Consider the following 20,744-nt stretch of genomic DNA (forward strand, 5'->3'; position numbering starts at 1 on the left):
TTCATACTGTCATGTTGGTGAAACAAACAAGTGATGTGAACGTACAGAGAGATTTCTCAAATAAAATAAAAACCATATCTATGAATTTTGATTTTCTTTAACTGATGTGACACATATTATTGTGTTATACAAATGGCTGTATGAATGATTAAACACCAACAAATTTAGAACTATTCAGAACAAGTCAACTAAGTAAAGCAGCTTAAAACCACTGCAATGTTCAGTGTATTATTATTTATAATTTGGCATCAAATTTAGTTTAAACATGGTCTTCAATTCATCTTATCAAAACAATATATCACTACAGTTTTTACATTATAAATGCCCTTCACATGGTAAAACTTTCAACAATATCTATAGTTCCATAACTGAAATATGTTTTTCTTTAGCATGTAGGTATTAGTGAGGCCAGCAGGAGGTGCTCATGATGTGGTCTGTGTGGGGCCTATTGTTCCAGTATAGTGACGGGGACACTATACTGTAAAAACAGCACTGTCTTTCGGATGAGACGTTAAACCGAGGTCCTGACTCTCTGTGGTCATTAAAAATCCCAGGACACTTCTCGTAAAGAATAGGGGTATAACCCCAGTGTCTTGGCGAAATTCCCCCATTGGCCCTTATCTATCATGGCCTCCTAATAATCTCCATCCCTGAATTGGCTACATCACGCTCCTCTCCATTAATAGCTGGTGTGTGCTGGGTGTTCTGGTGCACTTTTCTGCCGTCTATCATCCAGGTGGATGCTACACACTTTTGGTAGTTGAGGAGATTTCCCCCATACATTGTAAAGCGCTTTGAGTGTCTAGAAAAACGCTATATAAATGTAACTGTAACTGTATCTCAAAGTTATAGCATGTTAAATTCCGGTTACCACCAATATATAAAATGGCCATAAAACTATGTCTATCATCATACCAGCCTTTATTTATATGATTGTATAAAATGCATTTTTGTAAGAATCTAGCCATCAGTGCAGATGTGTGTATGTTATATTTAATAAATCAGTGCAAGAAAGCATAGAACTGAATGCTCCATGCCCTGCATACTGGTGTGAAATGTGCAGTCGGGGCATGGAATGTGGAATGCATTGTATGCAGCTGGAGGATGTTGCACATCAGGATTTTCAGGAACTGTAACCTCTGGTTTAGGGGCAGATGAGCCTACCCAATTAGAAACCACTACTGATACCTTTTGTGCCATCAGTTGCAACCCAAGTATAAGAAAGAAACAATTTTAAATTGATTAGGTTTATTTAAGTTTATTTGTGTTATGTTTGGGCACTGATCATAATTCGGTCTGTTAATGTTAGCAACAGGCTCTCTGTGCCTATTATCCATGTAGATAGACTAGACTGTACACTAGACTGTACAGTCAGTAACATTCCACTTAGTAGTGGTAAAATTTTTTTTGAGATTATAATATTTAACCCTGTTATGACAAATATAAGCAAATATTTCAGATGTGAGACACAATATAGAATAACAAACCGGAAAAATAAAACTGGATGCATTGAGCATGAGGTTGTGAAACCATTAGGTAATAATTTATTTGTGTAACAATAGCACTAATTGTAATTATGTCTAATATTATCTTGTGAGATAAATACATCTAAAGCAATAGTGAATAAACAGTCACATCAGGAGATTTAAAAGATCTTTCTCTATGCATTGTACATGAGAGTAGACAGACAGAATGATAATCATGCTAGGTTGATGTTGTACCAGCGGTACTGCAGAGTATAAAGTACAGACTGCAGAGTAGTCTTTCAGTTGACCTGATAGAGGTATCTAAACAACATCTTTGAACTGGACTCAACTTAAAATAAAAAAAAAAACAGTTGTGTTTTTCACTAAAACCACAATCACTGCAGGAGACAGTCTTTCTGACACAGCTGTGCAGTCACAGGTCACGATGCCAAAGTATTATTTGAACATTCCTAAAGGTTTTACTAATTAGATCCATGTAACCTCTACTGAGGATTTGAAAGGAAAACTCATTTTGAGCTCATTAGAATAGACAGAATGTACATTTTCTTCTGAATGAAAACTGTATGCCTATAAACAATGCACAATGGTTTACACTACCATGAACTTTAGTAGATGCCACCAGAGAAATACATAACAGTATATGAAAGAAAACAAGAACAAACGTTTCCACTCTTAGCTGTTAACAAGGTAAGATGTATAGATGTTTCTTTTTGTTATGAAGGTTCCCTAAATAATGAAACATTTAGATAATGGTGATTTAATGAAACTGAATTTTCCAAACCAAGTTCAATATACTGCCAAAATGTGGTAATATGTCAATAAATAACCAAGGATACTATTTTTCATTGTGTCTGAATTCCTACTGCACTGAACTGTTTCTCATTGGAAATATATGGATATATTTCACTGGTTTGTGTCATATAAACTTAGGTGGTAAATGAAAGGAACAACCTTAATGCACCTTGGCATACTGTAGATCCTACTGGCTCTGGAACTGTATGGAGGGATGAACACCATTCATTTAAAAGGTACTTTGTCTATTATTGTTTATAGTGATGGAGAGTGCTGTCTAAAAAGTTGCTCCAACATCTCCAATACATGTTCAGTTGGATTGAAATCTGGTGAAGGTGACGGCCACAGCATATCAATGAATTAAATAATTTTCATACTCATCTAATCATTTAGTAAGCCCTTGTACCCTGTGGATGGAGATGCTGTCATCCTGGCAGAGAGCATGCGCATCTGGATAGAAAAGTTTCACCCCCCCCCCCCCTTAGAACACGTAGGCTGTAGAGTGGCAAATTAAAGGAAAAACCAACAAAAAGTATGTTAGTAATGTCAGAACAGCATGAGCTGCCAGTACAACTTCAATATGCCTTGACATATATTCTACAGGTTTCTGGAACTGTTCCTGGAGAGTTAAAACACCATTTCCCCCCAAAATTATTTCAGTTGGTTTTTTGATGTGAATGGTATAGAACACTGTCTAATATATTGGTCCAAAATACCCCATAGGTTAAGTGATATTAATATATCATTAGAAAAAGTGCAAAAACTCAAGTGATCCAGTTCCTAATAGAAGATTTTAAATGATTCATCTTCTGTTCTCACAAAAATGTATACGTGACGTACACTATATGCCCAAAAGTATGTGGACACCTGACCTCCCCCCTACTATTATAGTAAGCTCCACTCTCTCTCTCTCTCTCTCTCTCTCTCTCTCTATATATATATATATATATAGTATCTCACAAAAGTGAGTACACCCCTCACATTTTTGTAAATATTTGATTATATCTTTTCATGTGACAACACTGAAGAAATGACACTTTGCTACAATGTAAAGTAGTGAGTGTACAGCTTGTGTAACAGTGAAAATTTGCTGTCCCCTCAAAATAACTCAACACACAGCCATTAATGTCTAAACCACTGGCAACAAAAGTGAGTACACCGCTAAATGAAAATGTTCAAATTGGGTCCAAAGTGTCAATATTTTGTGTGGTCACCATTATTTTCAAACACTGCCTTAACCCTCTTGGGCATGGAGTTCACCAGAGCTTCACAGGTTGCCACTGGAGTCCTCTTCCACTCCTCCATGATGACATCAAGGAGCTGGTGGATGTTAGAGACCTTGTGCTCCTCCACCGTCTGTCTGAGGATGCCCCACAGATGCTCAATAGGGTTTAGGTCAGGAGACATGCTTGGCCAGTCCATCACCTTCACTCTCAGCTTCTTTAGCAAGGCAGTGGTCGTCTTGGAGGTGTGTTTGGGGTCGTTATCATGCTGGAATACTGCCCTGCGGCCCAGTCTCCGAAGGGAGAGGATCATGCTCTGCTTCAGTATGTCACAGTAAATGTTGGCATTCATGGTTCCCTCAATGAACTGTAGCTCCCCAGTGCCGGCAGCACTCATGCAGCCCCATACCATGACACTCCCACCACCATGCTTGACTGTAGGCAAGACACACTTGTCTTTGTACTCCTCACCTGGTTGCCACCACACACGCCACCACACACGCCGTCACATTAAAAGATATAATCAAATATTTACAAAAATGTTAGGGGTGTACTCACTTATGTGAGATACCGTGTGTATATATCCATACACACACACACACACATTCACACACACACACACACACACACACACACACACATATATATATATATATATATATATATATATATATATATATAAACTTATTATAACTACAGTTATAATAAGTCTATGACTTTGCCAAGACCATAAAACCATTATACTAATTTAAATATTGATATTGATATTGATTTCAAAGGCTGATAACTCTCCTAATGACATGGATTACAAAAGAGAAAAGCCTCTGAACGAAAGTCACAAACATAATCTGAACCTACTGAGGTAGAGTGTTGACAGCTTTTAAGGAAGTTCATAAACTATCTGCATGAGTAACTCTTTTAGTTCTTATTCATAAAAATAGTTAATATATGTGAGTAACCCATTACATGATCTCTATTTAACTGTAGAGGTAGTCAGGGGAAGGAAACATTTCTTTATTTTGATAACTAATCGATCGTGCAGTATTCAGGGCCGAGCAAGACTTTCCCAGTATGAGCAGTCAGTGGGAAACTAATCCCCATGAGCCTGCTGGGTCAAACCTGCGGTTCAGAACAGTGCTTATGTAACATGCTTATGTAAAAGGCTGTGTTTTGGTGGCAGAGACAGAGGGAGTATTCTGATCATTACTTATCTTTCATCTAATTCCACTAATGTGATGGAGCAACTGAGAGCAGATGTCTTTGTACAAGAATACACAGTACAGTTAGAACCATATTTATTTATGCAGATATATTTAGGTTCTAAAAATGGTTCTAATTACATGGCTGAGCATTAGCCCAATTGATCAGATTGTGGCTGACTACACTGTCCTAAAACTGACCAAAAGGTGGGGTGGCTGGGTTTAGACAAAGGTAAGACTTTATCGTGGGTGATAAACTAGGGTGGAGAAAAAATACTAATCCTTATCCATAGAAAGTAATAATGTGGTTACTTGTGTATGGCCTGAGTAGGATCCCCACTGGACATGAAAGGCACATAATTAAGTAACATTTGCTAGTCAGCCAGCAAGCTACAAAACATTCATAGCTAATAATATTAGGCTACATTTCATGAAGTACACTAGTGTTACCAATTCAAAGATATTCAATTCCTCCAAATAATGAAGATTGTTAACATAAAAAAGTTGACCAGTGTTTGCTTACCTGTTTATTTGTTATGTCAGTGGGGCCAGGGAATAATTCGCTTCTGTGTTTGCTAGCTAAATAATAATTTCTTAGCAGGGTGTCCAGGGGATGTCAGTGCTTCATGCCAGGGTGAAAATGGCCACCCCAGCCACTCCTTAGGAAGTAAAAATGTGTTGCTCCTTGGTATGTTTTCTGAGCATCTCAGACTTTGTCAGTTATATTTTAGTTATAAAATCAGGAATCTTTTGCTAGTTGTAAATGTTTTAAATGGTACAAACTCTTATGGGGAAACATGTTTAGCATGCAGATTCCTACACTGAAAAAAATAATCATTATGTATAAATATAAATAGATTAAACACAAAAATTTACATTTTAAAAAATGTTTAGCTTTACTTAACATACATTAGTGCGTGCAACACAAAAATATCAATTACAAGGTGAGCTGAATGTGAGTCTTGTTACCTGCAATGTGGTGACGACGGTAAAACATTTTCATGTAAGTTGTCTTTAAATAAACAAAGTAAAATATTAGAGTTTTAGTTTTTAGCATCAATTAACAATTAATTTTTGAATTGCTATGAATGTTAGTACTTCCAACCATTAGAAACTTGTTAAATACTTCATAAAGAAAAGTTTGCAAGTATGCATTGAGTTTGCGTGAGTGTTTCCTAAGTATATGTACATGCACTGAGTAACAGGGTTTTTTTTTCAGAGTAGTATTGCAATCTCTGTCAAAACAAAAGTCTTAATTTTTGTACTAATTGTCTGAAAACTCAATTCATTATGTTTTTATTTTTTACCATGTTATTGCAACCTCTGTCCAAAAATAAAGTTAAAAATGCTTTATTTTGTGCTAATTGTCTGTGTTGTTTATTTTAAGATATTGAATGTTCGAGAGCAGTGCAGAAAGCAGAGCAGTTTTATTCAATACTTCAACTCAATTAATTACCTTCTGTTTATGTAAATGAGCTACATAAAAAGCTTAAATGTACCTTTGAATCAACTTCCAAATACTTGGTAGAGTCTATTGGTGTTACCATATACCAAGTAAAGAATGTTGAGTAAACTTATATATTTATTTACACGTAAAAATTTTCTGGTTGATTTTACTTAAAATTTTACTTAGAATTTACTCATTAAGAATTTATTAAAAAGTGTGAATCAAAAAATGGTGCATATATATTGTACGTAAATCCAACACATCATTTATTTTCAGTGTATGTACATTAGATTCACCACTGGTTACCAAAATGTTAACTGCTTGTGAATTGTAAAGATGCAGTGACGGTTTCACTGCAGATTACCTGATGGTATAACACAGAGGAAAGGTGCAGGCTTTTGTCACACACTGAGCCAAAAGCAATTTTATTGGCTGCAACTACCACAATCGTGAGTTATACCACCTTAGTCCTGTCATAAACAATATAGCTGTATCTTAAAATAAATAACTTGAATAAATTACAAATATATTCTCTGAATATACAGATAAGTCTATGTCTTTGAAAGGTTATACACATGTCTATAAGGCTGAAAATACATTCATATACTGAGTATACTAATTCAGAAAGTGACACTAAAATGTTCGCACTTCACAAAAGCTGTCTTAAAATTTCTTTGTCACATAGGCTCAAGCTGCAGGCTCAGTTTAAGATTGGATTTATCAATCACATGACCTCTGGGTAAGGACAGAAAGGAAAAGGAAATACACAATGACTGCTACACAATGTTTTCAAACATTTACAATAAATACAAAAAGTTCAAATCAACACAGACGTGAGATTTGCATGTATGTATAGTAGTACACACACACACACACACACGCACGCCCGCACGCACACACACACACACACACACATACACACACACACACACATACATACACACACTAACTGGTCTATGTACAGGACACTGACATTAGGATATTATACAAGTGTCACTTACTTTGGTTAAGCAAATTAAGAAACTTTGCAGTTTTCAGTTCCTTCAGTGAAGAAACACTTTTCATTAATATAAAAGCAACAAATACAACACAAGAGACAATTAACATCTCATATGTCATATTGATCTCAATTTATATAGATTATGTTGACCAACAGTATGAAAGCAAGCAATGAATGTTTCGAGTTTCAAAAATATTGTACAATTTAGTCATTCCACTAACAACCAACACATTTATTGACATCTAGTTTAACCTAAGAGTGATACTCTTATTCTGATGTATTACAGACAAAAAGCCCTCAGGGTCTTTGTTGACTACAGTCCGTTACACACTTAAAAATAAAGGTGGCTGAAATGGTTCTTCAGAGTGAAATAGAAAAACAATTTTATGGTTTCCTAAAGACCTTTTCATTGATGAATCTTGCCAAACTAAAACAAGCTAAAAACAATACCCCCAATCTTTCTTGTGATTATTCAGTTTCTAAAGAGGTAAAAATATAGATAGCTGGTTCTGCTGTGGCATATGTCTAAAGAACCATTTTTTTGGGGGGGGGGGGGGCTTTTATTTTCACACTGACCATCATGTTATGTAACGATTTCTTTCTTTTTTTGTTTTTTCAAAGTAATGTTACATTCAAACCATTGGCTTGTAGTGTGCCGTCTATGCATGAGTCATTTATATGTAAACAATATCAATATCAGATTAAACAATTAACTTATTACTGTGTAATATTAGGGCAGAAGAGTCACAACCTTGTGAACAACAACAACCACTATTACAATACAAATACAAAACCATTATTGGAATGGTAAACATTGCTGTATTCAGCCTTAAACAATTACACCTATAATACCATAATCAATTTGATTTAGTGCAAGTTACAATAGTCACCTAAGTGAGAACTTGAGGGACATCACAATGTACAGAATACATGTAATACACTTAAGCTGGCCTCCATTTTAAATCTCTGAAAGTTGAAATTTCTGGACATATGTCACGTACAGTTTAAAAAAAGCACATATGAGCATTACATATTCTTAAGTCAAGGAGAATATTGGCCATAACAGAAACCACTGATGTTTGATAATCCTCTCGTCTGGTAGTCAGTCCACAGCTACTGATATAACAGGCATGAGAGATGGGACATGAGGCGTGACCTCGCACAGAGGTAGGGGGAAGTTCAGCATTTCTCCTAGCAAAGGTTCCATGCTGTCATATGCACTGTTCTGGCTGTGCAGCTGAACCATGAAACAGCGGGTTTGGGTCAAATTGGCACTTTGGCATGGTGTTAGCGTACGGCAGCCTAGCCCCATTTCTACAGCCAGCTCACGGACAGCTGCCAAGAGAGCAGTGTTGAGTCTGCAATATTTACACAAAAAGATTATTGCGGGAGCCAGCATCAAGACCCGTCCAAGAAGCATGTTATGAACTTGCCTTTTCAACCCTGCATATTTCCTTGGGCATTAGACATCCTGACGTTTCGGTATGGAATCTTATAAATTTCCTTTTGCCTGGCACCGGACTGACAGAATACCTTGAAATAGGATGCCTGGAGGCCAAGCTCAAGAAAAGAGCAAGTCAAATTCTCACAAGACCAAGCAGAAAAAATACCTCTGTGTTGTTGGCTCCTTAAAAACTGAAACTCAAAAATAGCTTTGTACTCGGATTCTGATACTTAATTACTGATTAATTACTACTTACTGATGATTTCAACTCTGTTGAAGCTCTGTTATTGCCTTAACTCAAACAGGAGAGTTGAGAAATAGGCAGTAGTTGCATTACATATGATGTGTCAAATCCACAGGGAGATGAAGCAAACTGTACATAGTGATATTCGAAGCAGAGATGTGATTTGTAGTGCCTCAATCAAAGGTTTAGATGTGAAGATAATGCAGAAGAGAAACAGAGCACTGAAGGATGGACAAAGAGTGCAAATCCTCAAACGAAAGCCCATCTGAATACCTAGATTCATTCAAAAGATAAACAGAACTGCTATTTAACCAGAACATAATCAGTCAACCCACACATCTCATGAAGCAAACATAATTTTGCACTAAGTAAAAACTGAATTGGAGAAAGTCTGAGCAATCTATCTTTAGATAAGAGACCACAGGCAGCTGAAATGGACATATGCATTCAGATTTCAGCAGTGTTAAGAGCAATGACAGAGTAGGAGATGCAGAGAGCTGCTCCTAATAATAGCTCTACCTAGGGTTTGGCTATGAATATCAATAAGGCTCTCGTGAAAAAAAGGAAAACTTTCTTAATAGATTAAATCAAAAGAAGATTTCCCTCTATATTAAGTTTGGAATAGTCTAGAAGGGAAATGCAGTGCGTTCATGAATGCTGTTGTTCATAATGAGCTGTTGTTCATAATGATCAAGAGATCAATGACTTTCATGCTTTCCAGGTTAAAAACAAGTATGTCATAGTGGTTCTCAAAGTGAAGTCCATGAAGTATACTCAGGGGTCCATCTTTTTTTTTTTTATTACATTGATGGAAATCACAACCCAACATTATCAAACATACTACATTTATGATTGACTTCTAAGTGTTATTAGCCCATTTGTCTGGTCACTTGATTTGAATGGGTTTAAACTAAACATGACTAACTCAAAAACATGTAGCCCTATAAATAATGTCAATTTGGACCTAATTAAATTGAACCACAGGATTAAAAAGCTGTTCAATATATAGCCAGAATATTATTGAACACATTTACATAAAGAGTGTAGTACTTGAATAGTTGGATTAGTTGGAGAGTATAGATAAATCTGTACTGTGTAATTTATTTGACAGTTAAAGAATTATAATGCATCCTCTTGGGGGAAAGCCATGGAAAACACACTGCAAAGTGCAGTAGGACACAAGATTCACACATCGGAAACGTGAACAAGAATCACTGTTTATAGGGAAGACCTAGTACCCAAGAGGGACAGTATCTATGGCAAAGGGCATTCCACTCCTTATGGTCCACACTAATAAAATTCTGTCTCATCTTGACAAAAGTGGAGACAAATCATAATCAACACTCAATACTAATTTCTCCATTATTTTCAGTACACATAACTGTCAACAGAGAAGAGACTTACCAAAATACTGTACTGAGAAACCATGTCTTCTCTTTCCTCATCCTTCTTGCTTTCTGTGTGATCAGGGAGTGGTGTTACCCCGGTGCATGCCTGCCCGCACCCATATCACATGGCCACCTCCTTCACTACCCCCAGTCTCTTTATTGGACTCAGGCTGGCTCTGGGCACGCTCCGGTTTGGGATTCAAGGTCATGGGAGGTTCAGCCTGCTGCACAGACATGGTACGTCGCAGGTGTGTGCGCTTGGAGAGGAAGTCTGGTTTTGACGTCAGGCCAAAAGAGCTCTTACGCAGCACCATGCGCATTGATGAGGTCTTCTTGGCCCGAGCCCGGTGGCCAAACTGCAGTGAAGAAAGGTGCACAGCATAGCCCTCGCTGAGGAACTGCACAGTATAGTAAAACCAGGGTCAGGTCAGGATGCAGAGAAACAGTAGAAAGGGAAGCAAAACAGAGCACCAACAAGACACACCAGTAATAAAAGATTCCTGTTATACATAAGGATGACTGAAAAGATGGATCACCTGGCATTGGTTTTGGTATTTCTTGGATGGTCTGCCCACTATATATATCTGGTTAGGGCTGAGACCCAGCATGCCATAGACAGAGATGTCCTTCATGGAGCCATACGCCGAGTTGATCTTAATGTGACACTAACAACATGGAAAAAGTGGCTTTTACGTTCTTTTGCTGCAAAAGGATGTGTGTGCACAATTTGATAGCGAGGCTAGATCAGAAACCAGACAAAGAGAATCTTACCTCCTGAATCAAGTTTCTAAGGAAGATGGTTTTCTGGCGCAGTGGGTCATGCACCAACCCCTCGGAGAAAAAGATCATGCCCTGGGGGAAGTTGTGCTGGGAAAGCCATGACACCACTCTCTGTTTCTGCATGTCTGGACGCCCAGTGATGTAGATAATTAGATAACCCAAGTCCTGCCAGTGTCTTAACACAAAACACAACATCCATTCCTCACAATCACACTGAACTGATTACAGAAATAGAGTCATATTCAGAGATGAATTAGGCATGTGTAAGGAGTTAATACAGAACCTCTAATATTTCTGGTGCTAGTAGAACCTACTAGTACTACCTGCTAGAAATCTACTTCTTCTTCATTACTAGGTTCTGCAATATGTAAATAAATTAATTTAATTAACATACTTGTTACAACAATAACAAATCCGTCTATTGTTTTACTAAGTTTTTACCAGAGATGGATTTGGTTACTGGAGTTTCCCTGGATAGTAAAGTGATCCTACTTGTTCATGTAATCATTATGTTCATGTAGTCACAGAACTGTTCCCCAGCTTATACAGCCTAGATTGATTATACATCTCTTTTTTAAACAATGATTTCACTATTTTAGTAATCCTCCCTTGATGGATTCAACTGAAATGTGACATTTATCATTATGACAGGGTGCTGCACACTAAGAGCCTACAGTTCAAACACTCTTATGTTTCTATCATGATTAATCTCATTATAAATATGGATAAATATATTATTCATTCTTGCTAACAGAAGGCCAATATCATGGGTTCATTTCATACTTAAAGTCAGTAAAATATCTTGAAAATATCCTGAAAAATATCAAATTTTTATATCCTGAAAAATAACAATTATTTATATAGATGTCAGCATTCATTTCTCTACTACATCTACTTATCTAAATCTTAAATTCCCCCTGGTTATATATTCTTCTATCTAATATTACTGCAATAATTACAGGTGTTTCTCTGCATGTCCCTGACCTGTGTAAAAAATACAGTTCAATTATGATTGAGATACATTTGAAAAGAATGCTTCAAAGTCTAATACAAAGAACTCAGTTTAACTGACTTGTCATAAAACATATATAAAAGTAAACACACTGAACTGACGAACTGTACAGATAATTGAACTGTTGGAGCAGATAACTAAAGTAACTGGAGCAGTCCAAAATAAAAATAATATTTGGTTGGCTAAGGAGACGGTGCTTATAGAAGCATTTAAACTGCACAGTAGATGGCACTCAAATGACACATTCTGTAAAAATACTATGCAAAGTAGCATTTTTTCTTATATGACACCATTTTTAATGGAGCTTTGTTTTTTATATTTTCCAGGCAAAACAGACCGTGCGAATAATTCACTGAATGGTGTTTGGTGTTGGTGTTCTCTGAGTGGTATGCCACCAACACTGTTTTAGACTATCCTAGAACTTTAGTGGCTGACTTAAGTTGCCAACCCTGAGTACAGCCCATTGTGCAAAATATGTCTTTCTAGTTGTAGATCATAGACTTTTAAAAATGCTATGAATTTTAATTCATTTTATGTTTCTAGAAGATCTCCATGAAACTGTCAGTTGCAAACAGTGACATGCTAGCTGATGTTTAATAAGGTAAATATTCAAGTATCTTATTTTTATGTAATCCATTCCATCAATCTACTTTCTCTTTTACCTGTGCTGTATCTTAGTTTTCTGTAACTGTTTATATTTCTCTCTTTAATTAGTACTCACCTGACCACATCCACAGCACCAGCCCGTACTTTAGGGTCACTGCCCATAATGGAGACGCTAGCAGCAAAGGATCCATCAATGCTAAACACCACACACTCCATTCCCCGTGGCAGCACAGTCAGGAAAGCTTCTGCATTCGTCTGGTCTCCCCTGAAGGTCAAAGCAGAGAAATAAGTCAAGAGAAATAAGAGAGGAAGAAACAGAAACAGAAAAAAGGAAAGAGGGTGAATAGGATAAATGGCCATGAAAACAAGTGTACCACCTACTGAAGAGTTGCTCTGCATCCACCTTTAACCAAATATTTTATAAATTTGCTCATTCAAAGCAAAGCCTACACAGACAGTCTCAATTTGGCAAATTATGCCAATTATGTGAATAAAACAGCCATCAACTATTAAACATAGAAACAAAAATAATCTTTAGGGTACTTCAGAAAATAGGCACATTACATAAACTTACTTGACAATCATTTTAATAGGATAAACTCCCACAGGCAGCTTTTTGCTGTCAGGGATAGTGTAGGATACTCTGCCATTGCTATTGGTGACCTCAGTGTCAAAGTGCACCCAGCGCCCTGATTGAGGCTGTGTCATTAAATATATGTCCACCTACAGAGATAAGAGGTAGAAAAAAAGAGACAGAAATATTAGACTATGTATAACTATACACAGACCTCACAAGTGTTTCTGACTGATGAGGCTAATGAACGTTGCTTTCATACCTTCTCTCCTGTCAGAGTAACCATGTCCAGAGGGCCGTACATAAAGCGACCAACCAGAGTCTGAGGCCCTTCCTCAGTCGCAATGACATCATTCACTCTGTGGTTGGCAGTGACATTCTGTAAAGGAGAAACAGAGCATACACATTTCATCTTTTCTTCATTTATTCAGTGGAATATATTATGATGTCGCAAAAAGGCATTTTCATGCAGTGCAGGGTTCTTCCATAAGAGAGTGTCATCTGTCCACATAGTCTTTTGCATTAATGCCACTCTCCAACAATAAATCTCATTTTTAGTGAAACTGAACAACTGAGGCAGCCAGACTGCAAGCATAAACCAACCAGAATACTAACATTTAAATTCTCAGACCTACTGCTTACAGTTAACTAGATCTATTACCTCACAGTAGCAACTAGTGAGGCATAAAACTGGATATAAAAACTGTTGCTTTCCTCTGAGTTCAACTGCCATAAATATAGGAAATCTAAATGCCGCTGTTACTAACAACTTTCATACATCAACAACCCAACACATTAGTGCATCACTCAGAAGCCAGTGCAAGTCTATGGAGAGATGCCGATCTACTCCAATAAAATTTGTTTTACAAAGGTCTGAGATATGCTTACGGGTTTGCCTGGAACAGAGGAGACGAGCGAGTCTGAGGCGCAGGAGAGAACCGATCACAAACAAGGCCTGCCTGACTTAAACTAACTTGAATTTGACTGAAATTGATACTTTTAAAAGTACTACACACTTAAAAAAAAAAAAAAAACACCTAAATCCTAGTAATAAATCAGAACCAAGAAAAGGTTAAATTTTTTAAAAAATTGATATAACAGAAATCAGCAAAATGAAAATTGTACAAAATCACAGTCATAAGCTTAATCTAAAAATAGCTTTACTTCATGGATATAAATTGATCAAGTAACAACGCAAGCTAAATATAACATGGCCGAAGTCTCAAACTAGCTTAATTAAATCATGATAAACATAGCCTAGCTGACAAACTAAGTCAATGCATTCAATCACAAATCCAAATCTGAAATCCAACTATAAACTACCAAACCACACGAGCTTTCAAATATTAGCCAATTAGTCTCCTTTTTAATGTACAGAGTCTTATATCAAAATTCTGTCCAGTCTGCTTGCATATACATAAAAATCTTCATGGATGATATTATTTCTATAAAATCCCCACCGAGAGGGCAACAATAAAAATATGTCAAGGCCAAAGTAGCATCTATGTGTCATATATCTATGCATAGCTGCTCTGTGACACAGCAGAAGCAATCAATTGAGAAGATGCAGTGGCTGGCTTTACATCTTGTGAAGGAAGCACATACTAGCTTTCACCTTCCCCAGACCGTAGTTACCACATGACAGTGGAAAGCTTGTTACTGGGTAGGGATCGGCAGATTATCAAATCAGGAAAAATGAATACCGTGAGCATATAGCTGCATTCAAGATAAACATTAGCATGATATCTAATGCAAGCATGTTTAATAAAACTGAAGCAACTGGTGAAATATATTAGCTGTAATTCATTATAAACTGGAAAAAATCCTGTTTTAAAACTTTATTTCCTTAGACACATTCTGTATTTATGTCGGCAGTTACCTCACTTCTGGTTTTAGTCAGAGACACTGTTGTACCACTCACCCTAAGCTTAACATGTGTGCGTCTCCGTAGCCATTTCTCTCTGGGGCTGGAAGGGGAAAAGGACATGCAGTCTGAGCTGTCTGCCTCCTGAGCCTTCACACAGTCACAATGCATCACCTGTCAATCACACAACCACACATGGGCAACCAATGATCAATGTATTTCTCCATATAATCTATTACATCATATAAATACCATGTCTGTTTTCAGACATCTGATGAAATCCCAGACTAAATAATAAACTAATCTGTTTGAAAATACAAGTCAGTGTGTTGCCAGTTTTACATAATGATATGAATGTTTGAAAAGGATCTATCCTGTGTACCATCTCTCATCCTTCAGTTAGATTTTTCAATAATATTGAACTACATAGTACAAATGAATTAAGTCCTGAGACCACAAATTAGAAAAAGCTTTAATAAAACAATTAAACTGTGATGGTTTTCTCTGATACTTGAGTAAGAAAGTAGTTAACAATGTTAAAACCCTTTTTCCATTATTCATTATTCTTTCATTCTTTGAAGATCCAGCCTACTATAACCCAATAATACAAGGTGCAATGCCGTTTTATACCATAAATGGGAACTCTTGCTTTAGGTATATTCAGACAATAAGCATAAAGAAATTAAACAAGTAATGTACAACTGGGAGTCTAGCATGCGTAGCAATTATATACGGTTGAGGTCATATGTTTACATACGCCTTGCAGAATCTTGAACAAGTTAATAAATTTAAAAAAAGAGGGATCATAAAAATTGCAATTTTTTTTTATTTAGTACTGCCCTGAATAAGCTTGTTCACATAACAGATGTATACATATAGTTCACAAAACACAATAATAACTGAATTTACACAAATGAACCAGTTCAAAAGTTTACATACGCTTGGTTCTTAATACTGTGTTGTTGTTACCTGGAGGACCAATGACTGTTTTTTAATGTTTTGTGATAGTTGTTCATGAGTCCCTTGTTTGTTCTGCGCAGTTAAACTGCCCACTGTTCTTCAGAAAAATCCTCCAGGTCCTGCACATTCTTTGTTTTTCCAGCATCTGCATATCTGATCCCTTTCCAACAGTGGCTATATGATTTTGAGGTCCATCTTTTCACGATGAGGACAACTGAGGGACTCGTACACACTTACGTATTACAAGGTGCAAACATTCATTGATACTTAAGAACGCAACTCGTTACATTAAGAGCCAGGGGAATGTAAAATTTTGAACAAGATCATCGGTGTAAATTGTTATTATTTTGTCTTCTGGGAAACATGTAAATATCGTATGTAGCTTCTGAAAAGCAGTACTAAATGTAAAAAAAAATCTTTGAATAAAATAATAATTTATACCAATAATTATGTTCAAAAGTTTACATCCCTCTGGCTGTTAATGTAGTGTGTTGCCTTCTTGAGCATTAGTAAATGTTTGTAATAGTTTATTCAGGGCAGTACTAAATAAAAAACATGCAATTTTTATGATCCATTTTTTTTTAAACTATGAACATTTAGCAGATTCTGCAAGGCATATGTAAAATTATGACTCAACAGTAAATCTTCATTCTCGTGACGTGGACAACAGTTCAAAACGATGAAATGAGGAAATATTAGAAAACAAAATAGAGGCATATTTGTGCCATAATACAGAGAGGACGATGTTAGATTTATGTATTACTTGTCTGAGCAGAAAGGCCACCACATCAGTAGATTCCCAGTAGGAGGCATGGAACAGGTGAGGCAGAGCCACAGTGGGGAATGTAGTCAATACATCCGGACAATAAAGTGCATAGTCCAGCCGTTTAGAGCCCCACCAGATACTGGAGACTGAAACACACATACAGACACATGCATATATAATATATATTAGATGTTATTGTAAATGTATTTCATCTGTAGCTTAACCTTTAGACTATGACTGATAGAATAGCAGTTCTGAGTGGGTGTGGGTGAGTTTAGCTTGTATAACAGAGTGTGCCTACACACTCACTGTTGGCAGTGATGCAGCTGAGCTTGCTCTCCCAGCAGCCGGATGCCTGACTGTCTGTGCTGGTCAGACTTGCCCTGCGGCCTCTGCCAACCACCTGCTTCACTGTTCCCTCTGAGTCATTTACCCTCAGAGAGAATGGGAGAACAGTTTCTTCATCCAGGAACACATCAGGGTGGCCATGGATATCATCAGCTAGAAGGGGAGAGACGTGAAAAGGCAACATGGGGAGAAATGTTTCAGTTAAAATGAATCAGTGCTCCACATTGTGTAGATAGAATTTCATGCTTTGCTGCTTATTCACAACACACTGGCAAGTCTTTCCAACAGGCTTGATAATTAATAACTTTCTAGCAGTTCTCAGTATAATCCGGATTAGGGTTTATCTCATTTTATATGCAGATTGAATGTTTTACATTGACGCACATTGATGACCAAGTGGGGGAAAAAAACAGTAAACAGTCAACCACTTAACCACTTTCTGTAAATAGAAACAATGACCTTATTCAATTGACCTGATTTCTAGGTATCAACCTGCCCTACTTTTACTTCTGTGACTGTTGAGAAAAAGAGACTGTGAACCCTTAAACGCTCAGCTTTTACGCTTCCCTGATTTTTCTGAATTAATGTGTCCCTGTACCTGCTTGCCTCCACCACACAGCCTGTTATTCATCACAGAGCCAAACAACCAGCTACTAGAACAACTAGGTCTTCTTATTAGCAAGCCTAGTGAGACAGCAGTGATGTACAAAGCAGGTTGCTGTATGTGTAAGTTCTAAGTGGATCAATTTGGCACAGGCTGAGGCTCGTAAGTTTGCATTGTTTTCCAGGCCTGGTATTGTCTCTCAAAAGTCAAATACATGCACAGAGAAATGGAACTTTAATGTGTATGTCATTGCCAAATTCACACACACTGCCATACCCATTCTATACACCAGCTTCAGACTATCAGTTTCCAAATTCAGCCATTGTCATGATTCCTCATCACTCTCACATGCAGCTCACATTTGCGCTGTGTCCGTATATATTAATTTACTTGGTGCTTGCTGCAAAGTCTTAATATATTCTAGTAAATTTAAGCCATTACTCTCTGGCCTGTTTGCTTGTGACGTCCTGTGTTCTGATCTTAGTCCATACTGAATTACCTCTGAATTACCCATTGTAATAGGCATACTGTAGAGGTGCTTGATACAGTAGCCAATATGTCCAAAAGACATTAACAACCAAAAAGGCAACAGTGACTTAGTAAATGTGACAGCAAAAAAAAAAAAAACTATTAAAAGGATTTTAGGATAAATAAGGATAAGGATAAATCCTACCTTCCATATATCAATCTTTAAGACTTTAGCCCCAGTATCACAGAAACTAGAAGCTGAACCAAAGAGGCATATAGAAGGCAGCTAAGGTAGTTTCATCACTGAGCTGGGATAGATTTGGTCAGAAGAATGCTAATGGGGTGCCACTGCTGACATACTATATTTATCTTTTATCAGGTGTAGGCTCCTGCATCCACTTTGTTACTGACTCTGCAAAATAAATTGGGCCATTTTGCTTATAGCATAGAGTTCTGCTGAGAAAACCATTGTTTTCTAGCCTGGCTTTTTCCACAGATGTTTTTGCTCAGCACAAGAGATATTAGAGACCTCTTGCCTCATTAGAGAGCCTGGAGTCAAGAGATGAATACAGATGTAGTGGTGCACGCTTTATATGTCACAGGTTCCCAACCCTGGTCCTATCCCCTGTCCAGCACATTTTTTGTTTTCCCTGCTCTAACACACTCAGTTCAACTCAGGCAGGGCTGTTAATTAGCTGATTATTATATTTACCCAGCATCTTAGATTCTTATTTCATTACCAAAAGAGAACTCCAGAGATAGATCATTGTTATAACCCTGTAGAATAGCTGAGGTTGACTGTTTGCAACCCAGAGTGTAAACTGATATGTGTAGCTCATATTTTCTTTTGGGTTTTAACTTCCCTCTCTTTTAGCTTATGTGATTGTTGAAACGTGATTTCTAGATCACCCTGCATGCATTGCACCCCGATGCCAGTATGAATCTAGTTTTAATCTCCCACCAGAGTTCCAAATGATTTAATTTGAGAATGCCATCTAAATATAAACATTTTATTTGAATTTTTGTTTGGTGATGGCTAGTTTGGGGTCTGGTTTGAAATAACATTGGAAGATTTTGTAATCCTGCTACTGAAGAAATGCGATCATAAGTGGTCATTGCAAATGTCTTCCAGACACATGAAAATAGCAGATGTGAACAGCTATTCATCTCTGCCGTCCACCTGTGCCAATACAGGGCCACAGACACTAGTATCCTACATACACTGTTTTCTTGTCTGCACACGTCTCTATTTTGTCTTTTGTTTTCTGCCTCTGTCTAAACACTGTGAAAGAATGTAAGTGACTAACAAATGAAGGATAATTCGAGAGACAAAAAAGAGCATGGGAGAGAAGAGAAAGAGAAAGTTTGTGTTGGAGAGAAAAAGCTAGTCAGCTGAAAGGAGTCAAATAAAGGACCTGGGTCTCCACTCTCTGAACACTGAAGAGAGAGCTTAGAGATCAAAACCAAAAAAAAATCAGGTGAAATACAGTCATATACAGACCACTCGTGCATTTCCGCAGTAAAGGCAATTTGGTAGAGCTGTGACAAGTAGGAGAGAGGGAACACTGAGAGACAGAATACTGAGAGACTTAAGTAATGCAATGGTCTGAGAATGTTAAAAAATAACACCTGTATGTCAACCATATTTTTCATCATATTATAATTTATACATGTAGAATAAATGATTTGCTTTTGGAACTAATCCACAAAGGTGCATGTCCAGAAAACCATTAACAAACAAACAGGCCAGCTATTCCTGGATATTACACACATTAATCCCAGACCTGCAGAGCGGATCTATTATGACTGTAATGATGAAACTACCTTACCCATGGGGCGGCTCCAGACCCACACCATGTGGTTATTAATTACTGCGCTAAACCAGAATATGTGTGAGGATGTTTACTGATATCTATCCTCAACACATAATTGTTTTTTCCTTACTGTCAATAGGCTATTAATTAAGTCACGTAACTGTAAGTCAGCAGTTGATTTTCTTGGAAGCTGTAAGTCATACACACCACTCCAATCACAATTAAAAATCTCAGTTTTCATATTCGTGCCTTTAGTTGGTCCCATAAAATTATGTATGGAACATAATAAATAACACATTTTCACCAAAACCTGGTACCAAAAATATATGTCTCAATGACTTTCCTGTACGCATGATGTATTTTCTGGAAGCTTCATAACGGACTGTCTCTCCATTGTTGTGAAAATACACTGCTCAAAGGTTGCAAATGACTTCATTGATACTTTATATTTATATAACATAACATATAACATAGAGAAGCAAAGCTTAGTCTATTTGCCTCACCAATGAGGACAGAGCGGCCATCGCCTTGCGGGTAGCGCTGGTATCGTGGAACAGTGAATGGAGGCAGCCGGTGAAAGAGAGAATGCAGAAGGGGCTCCAGTCTGGAGGCTGACGGGTCAGAGGGGTAGAACAGGTTGAAGATCTGAGAGCAGGCAGGCTGCAACTGAGTCACTACAACAAAAAGGTTGAAAATATTGCATATATTTACAGTTGTTTTAATA

General features: G+C 37.2%; 1 protein-coding gene across 3 annotated transcripts in view; it reads right to left on the bottom strand.

Moving 5' to 3' along the window:
• Positions 1–7,960: 7,960 nt before the first annotated feature.
• Positions 7,961–20,744, bottom strand: part of pitpnm3 (PITPNM family member 3) — a 60,803-nt gene continuing 48,019 nt past the window's right edge. The window contains exons 10-20 of one of the 3 annotated variants that reach the window (XR_008388323.1): positions 20,524–20,694; positions 17,096–17,287; positions 16,784–16,932; positions 15,118–15,234; positions 13,459–13,575; positions 13,197–13,345; positions 12,738–12,887; positions 10,996–11,179; positions 10,761–10,889; positions 10,241–10,622; positions 7,961–8,506 (exon numbers count right to left, since the gene is read on the bottom strand). Coding sequence is in view for 1 of the 3 variants with exons in the window: in XM_053647837.1 (XP_053503812.1) it covers positions 10,302–10,622; positions 10,761–10,889; positions 10,996–11,179; positions 12,738–12,887; positions 13,197–13,345; positions 13,459–13,575; positions 15,118–15,234; positions 16,784–16,932; positions 17,096–17,287; positions 20,524–20,694 (1,679 nt within the window). In the remaining 2 variants the exon portion in view is untranslated. The other 2 variants (XR_008388322.1, XM_053647837.1) reach the window with 2 other exon arrangements.

Source organism: Ictalurus furcatus, chromosome 17 (assembly GCF_023375685.1).
Source record: "Ictalurus furcatus strain D&B chromosome 17, Billie_1.0, whole genome shotgun sequence".
NCBI lineage: Eukaryota > Metazoa > Chordata > Actinopteri > Siluriformes > Ictaluridae > Ictalurus > Ictalurus furcatus.